Raw genomic sequence first — 6,220 nt, forward strand, 5'->3', positions numbered from 1 at the left:
TTTTTTTTTTTTTTTTACGCATTGAAAAGAACCAGACAATGAATGAAATACGGGAGCAAACTAGTATACACAGTATTAGTAGAACCGCGATAGTGTCATTGACTCAAGTTGTGTGATAACATAACATTCCTGTGGTTGAGAAAATTGGGCAACAGGACGGGGTAGAGTCTTAGACAACGCGGAAACCAAAGAGCTGAGAGCCTTACGAGTTCTAGAACATCTATTCGCAAGTGAGCACAACCTAATTAAGCAGGTGAGTGTGAGAAGAGAAAGTGGGTAGACCCAATACAACAAAATATCATCCCAGTCTGATCAGCTGAGTCCAAAAAGGGCACCATCTTCGGCTAGGACGTCGATTGTGGGCGTTTTGGTGAGACTCGGACACCGAGAGTTCGACAACGTCCAATAAGAATTGTTGGTTCGCTACCACCCGCCACCCTAGCCATCTTGCGCTGCAGCACCTGAAATCCGGGCCGCTTCTTAAGAGCAACTTAGTTACTATATCTCATGATCCCTTCGAAGGCTTTCAATAATCTGCTGCGCTGCTACGGCTTGGCGTTGGTAAATAGACTGCTCTATAAGCGCTAGTAAATCCTCTTCAAGCTCACGATCACGAATAGCTTCCTTCAACCAAGCGGAAATCTCGTAGCAGAAACTTATTTCCGGGCTACCTAGATCAAGAGCGCCTGTGAGGTTACATTGAAGGGTTTGAGTGATTAGGCGAATACCATGAAGAGCAAAAATCAGTTCAGACTGTCTTATATAAAGGGGCCATGAGCTTCATTTCAGACAATGTTAGAGTCAAACACAATCGTTCCAATACCTATCAGCTCACGTATTTACGATGATGTACCTCTTCAATGTGTTCATTTGCGTTCTAGTTGCACTCAATCTCATCGTTGCCGGGGACCATGCAGACGGCATATCTCCCTACGGAGATGGCTTTGCTCCAGATGTGACACTCGGAACAGGATGGAATGATTCTTTCCCTGACGTTGAAAGTGGCGCGTCTACTCTAGACTTTGTGGATGAAGAAGATGATACTAGCAACTCTACGGATATCGGAGCCGATCTGGCTCGGCGGGCCGCCAAGGACTTCTATTTGCGAGTGATGCCTCTTGGTGCCTCTATCACCCAGGGGGTTACTTCATCAGATGGTAATGGCTACCGCAAGTGGTTACGGTCTCAGCTACGCTGGAAGGGTTGGCGAGTTAACATGGTCGGGTCCAAGATGGACGGGAACATGGCAGACAAAGTGTGTCATTCGAACAAGGCAAAGAAAACTCGCAGCTTTGCTAACGACAGCCCATTAGGATAACGAAGGCCATCCTGGATGGGTCATCACACAGATTCATACCGCATTTCAGCAGTCGAAGTGGATGATGCCCAATCTGGTGCTGATCAATGCTGGGACGTGAGTGATTGTTTGAACAGCTTTTGAGCATTGTCTTACTTGATGCCAGGAACGACTGCAATGGAAATGTCGACCCGAATCATGCAGCAGATCGCCTCAAAGTTATGATTGATGATATCTTCAATAGCATACCCGGCGTGACCGTTATTGTTTCCACCCTTGTTCCCAGCCGAGACAACAACCCATGCGCTAGTGCTGTCAGCGAACAATATCGATCCTTGGTGCGGTCCCAGTATTCAGGATCCCGTATTGAAGTAGCTGATATCAACGCTGCTTTGCCACTGTCAATGCTCTCCAGTGACGGCGTTCACCCAAACGACGAAGGTTATAAACTTTTCGCGGCTGTTTGGTGGGATGCAGTCCGTAAGGTGGAGAATGTAATTCAGCCCCCAGCTAATGTCGCGAGCATAGACGACAGCTCTATCCTCTCAGGAGGAAACACGTGTGCTAAGGTAGCCGGTAACGCCAGAGGTCCTATCCAAAGCCAACTTGGAAGCGGCCACGACGATGGCATTTACGTACACAATCGTATCGAACGAGGAGCCCTAAAGTCGGCACGAATTGACAAATGGGGTGACCCCAAGAATATCACCGATAATATCCCTTGGCATATGTTTTTCGCCAATCTCGTGGTAGGAGACCCCAATTTCGATCGAAAAGACGCATTGGATGATTGGATAAGAGTCTATCACGATACACGCACTGGGAAGAATACCTATTACTTCCGCCAGAACCTTGGAGGTGGCAACTTTGGTCCGTCAACAACATTTGACGTAGCGCAAGACTGTGATCTTGGGCCCCATTACGCATTTGCAGACTTCAACAATGATGGCTACGATGATTTCTACTGTTTGAAGCAAGGCTCTGCGGTTGCTGTTTCTCTCAATCGTGGAGGAAATCCTCCCAAGTTTGAGTACATAGGGCAAGTTGTGCCGACTCACGCCGGATACACCGACCAGGATGTTCGTATCGCAGACATAGATGGTGATGGCCGTGCAGACTACTGTCTCACACAATCAAATGGTCATTTAGTCTGTTCTCGCAATGGCGGAGTGGACGATAATTACTTCTGGCAGGGCTTCAGTACCGAAAATGGATTACGCGGTACAGTCTTTGACAAAAGAACAGCCGACCCGGCCGGTGTATATCTCGGTGATATCAACGGGGATTACAGGACTGATTACCTCTATATTGGTGATAACGGTAATGTCGAAACATGGATCAACTCTAGAGGATGGAACCCTGGTATTGTACCGAGCTGGCGCTCTGCTGGGCTCACCCACCCGGGACAAGCCGCTTCAGATATTCGCGGAAATATCAAATTTGGACGAATCTATGGCTCTGGTCGACTGGATTATATCTACTTGCATGAAGACGACACAGGATATGACGTTCGCGTCTGGGAGAATACTGGTAGCGGTGGAACTAGACGGAAAGCCGATGGGAATTTCTATTGCGACATGCGAGGAACCGGTGCAGATGACTATGTCTGGATCTACTCCGATGGACATGCGGCAGAGATCAATGCTAACATCCATGATCCACCTTACTGGGGGCACTCTACTACTATCACCCTATCTGTTCCGGGACCAAGGGTCGGCATTCACTTGGCTGACTGGACTGGGGATGGAAAATGCGATGTCCTGGTTCAGAACAAGGCCACTGGGGCGCTAACACTCTATGAGAATCGGTTCGATGCAAGCAAGAATTCCCTAACATTTGCAAATCGCGGGGTGGTTACTGGCGCCACTTGTTCGCAGGGTTGGGGTGTAGGAATTTTTGATCGCGGGATGAGACTCGCTGATATTGATGGCGACAAACGAGCTGATGTGCTGTGCCTGGAGAAGGACGGACGTGTCACTGCGTGGCTGAATACCAACTCCGGCCTGAGTAATGTTGGACAGATCAAGTTCTCAGAGGGCTGGGACAGAGCCAATATGCGTTTTGCAGATGTTGAGGGGTCAGGGAGGTCTGATCTCATTCATCTTGATAAGTATACAGGGGCAGCCAAGGTCTTCAAGAATAATGGACACACTCCAGGCGGTAGCGGTAGTTCCTTTTCATGGACTAATCGCGGAGTGCTCTATTCTCCAATCGATCGAGGCGAGACTATGGTATGCTTTCGGGTTCTGCTTTCGCTTCGGAGACTCCATAGAATGCTAATGAAACTCTTTCTCACAGCATTTCACCAACCAAGGTGGCATTGGTAGAGCCGACCTTCTGCATGTCCTTCCAGTCAGCAATAGAGCCTACACATACTTCAATGAGTGTGGAGGTGGGAGTGGGGGCGACGATGGTCTAATCGGTAAGTTCGTGGCTCGGCTTGCTAGAAATCCGAAATTCCCTCCGAGGTTGGCAATAGGATTAATTTCTTTGGTACAGAGGACCCCCATTTACCCTCTTATGACACTGGCGGTGGTATTGAAGACCCCGGCAATGGCAATACGCCAGGCGCTATCTCGATTGATGGACGCTGTGGCCCAAATTTCAACAATGCCAGGTGCATCGGGTCGCTATTTGGCGCCTGCTGTTCATTTGACGGTCATTGCGGTGGCGACGGCGATCATTGCGGATCGGGATGCCAGTGGGATTTTGGCCTCTGTCGAGGTACCGGGGACGACGAGGAGGGTGGAGGCGGCAATGGAGAGAGCGGCGGAGGAGGCGGCGGCGACTCGATTTGGACCCCTGAGATCATCGCGGAAGTCTGTGGCTACAAATTTAGTAATTTGACCGGAGACCCTTTGGATCCCATGGAACGGTCGTACACTTGGATTGCCAGCAGCGCTGCTACGTGGTTCCTCAACTTTCTGAACACTAACGGCGCGAAGAACTGGTCGAACAAATTCTTCCAGGCAGTTATAGCCAACGGTACACAAGGTGGCTCGACATATGATTGTATTGACATGGGCAAACACCAGTGTCCCGGGCCTGTGAATAAAGAATGCAAGACATACACTCCTCCCCCGGCCTTCTACGTTCATATTCAAATGGGGAATTTGTACGGCGCCTACACCAAGCTTTGGGGCGCCATGGTCGAAGACGGAATAAAAAATCTCGCCAGCGGTATCAAGGAGATTGTTGAAGAGTACGGGACACCTCCGAAGGATGAAAACTCGGGAATCGTTGATATGCTCGTCGGGATCATGACCTCTCTTTTGGGCCTTGCCGTTGAGCGTGATCCTGCTTTAGAGGGACCCATGACATTCTTGGCCGATATCAGTAAGCAACTTCTGGCGTCCATTTCCCCCCTTTATGGCTATGTTTTGAGTAGTGGAGACAGACACAGACCGAAAGTGGACAGTCACTCCCTAAGCATTTCCATTCGTATTTTTCTATTTTACGAATGTTCTCAGAAGACATTTACTGACGCCACATATTGTAGTGGAGCAACTGAAAGAAGAAGATGAAATCGACCCGGGCGAACTCAATGACGAATTAGAGGTAGCCTACGGCAAGATGTTTAGCGGAGTAATGGCATCTATAAACGGCACCGGCAGCCGTATCTTCAGTGGAACTCTTCCCGACGGTTGGGAGGGATCAATCAGTGCTGAGGATTGGGTTTGGACCCGGTTCGCGAATGGCCAATGGTTGGACGCAAAAGCTGTCTCGGACACGGTAGACACATACGTTGAAAACACCCAGTTCAAGTTTGTAAGTATCGACGCTCAGACCCAATAACACTTCGCCAAGCCATCCGCGACACTGACAATTCTGATTTGGCAGAAAGAGTTCGCCGTTATAACGGCCATGAAAACAGGAAACAGCGGGTGGGACTATTTCTTGTTATCTGGTGATGTACGTTCTTCAACCTCGCCCAAGTCGAGATATGCTGATATAAAGTCTCATTTGCAGGAAGACACGCTGTGTGCGGATACGGTGCATTGACACTCTATATTCTTTAGATATGAGCTTTCCGCTAATAAGTTACAGAACGATCCGGTTGGTTTTGGGAAGTTGGTTCCCCTGAACAGTGGCATTTGTGGCGTCATGGAAGGGTGCAAATGGCATGATAACGTGAGCATCCCACATTACTAAGGCAACAACCCAAAATGCCTTCCGCTATCTCAATGGAACATCAGCGTTATGATGTAAATATGCTAACCAGTGCTCCTTGTTCTAGCGCTGTATCTGCTTTGGCAGGCGATCAAATCGTGGTGGTAGTATTCCTCTCTCGTCATCCCCTCTCAAAGGTGACGACCTGGAAACTTTCCAAGGTTATGTGCAAGACTATGACAAGGCCTTGCTAAACAATTACGACTGTGTCAAGTGGATCTTGGACCATAAGGACGATTGTTTCAGCTTCAGCGGCGCTGTACCAGAACAATGCCATATCCCAAATGCTACCATTCCAGAGCGCAAGGATTTGAACCTTCAAGAACCGCAGCAGTATACAGATTGCTGGTTTAATCTTGCGACATTATCCGGGGATCAATTTGGAGGTTGTGCTTTCAGCTCAGATTGTGATGGAGCAGAGTATTGCAGTGCTTGAGTGGAGTTATAGGCTTGAGACAAAGATAACTATTTCATTCAATGTTGTCCTCGATATCCAACAATGAGATCAACAGAATTCTCTTCATGCAATAACTCGTTGGTTCGATCATGTGTGTGGTAGCTCGCGTTGTTTTAATCTTTTGTCTTCTCTGTAGTTCTGGCTGTACTTGGACGATGTCGTCCATGACAGGGAAAGTAAAATGGCCTAAATTAATGAACAAGACATGACGTGACTGTCCCTACACAGGTAGTTACTAAGCACACACGTCGAGTTATGCATTCAGCTTTGCCTGGTTTGCTTGTCTTCAAAGTGAA

At 48.4% G+C, this 6,220-nt stretch overlaps 1 protein-coding gene across 1 annotated transcript; it reads left to right on the forward strand.

Annotated features, from left to right (window-relative positions):
- Positions 1-1,701: 1,701 nt before the first annotated feature.
- On the forward strand, positions 1,702-5,092 carry UCRPA7_8660 (putative carbohydrate esterase family 3 protein; the record flags this gene model as incomplete). The annotated part of the gene is made up of 5 exons (XM_007921171.1): positions 1,702-1,777; positions 1,847-3,528; positions 3,596-3,719; positions 3,797-4,633; positions 4,797-5,092. The coding sequence occupies 5 exons, from the start codon at positions 1,702-1,704 to the stop codon at positions 5,090-5,092; spliced, it is 3,015 nt and encodes a 1,004-aa protein (XP_007919362.1).
- Positions 5,093-6,220: the final 1,128 nt, after the last annotated feature.

Source organism: Phaeoacremonium minimum (assembly GCF_000392275.1).
Source record: "Phaeoacremonium minimum UCRPA7 unplaced genomic scaffold PA7_03_scaffold_604, whole genome shotgun sequence".
Taxonomy (NCBI): Eukaryota; Fungi; Ascomycota; class Sordariomycetes; order Togniniales; family Togniniaceae; genus Phaeoacremonium; species Phaeoacremonium minimum.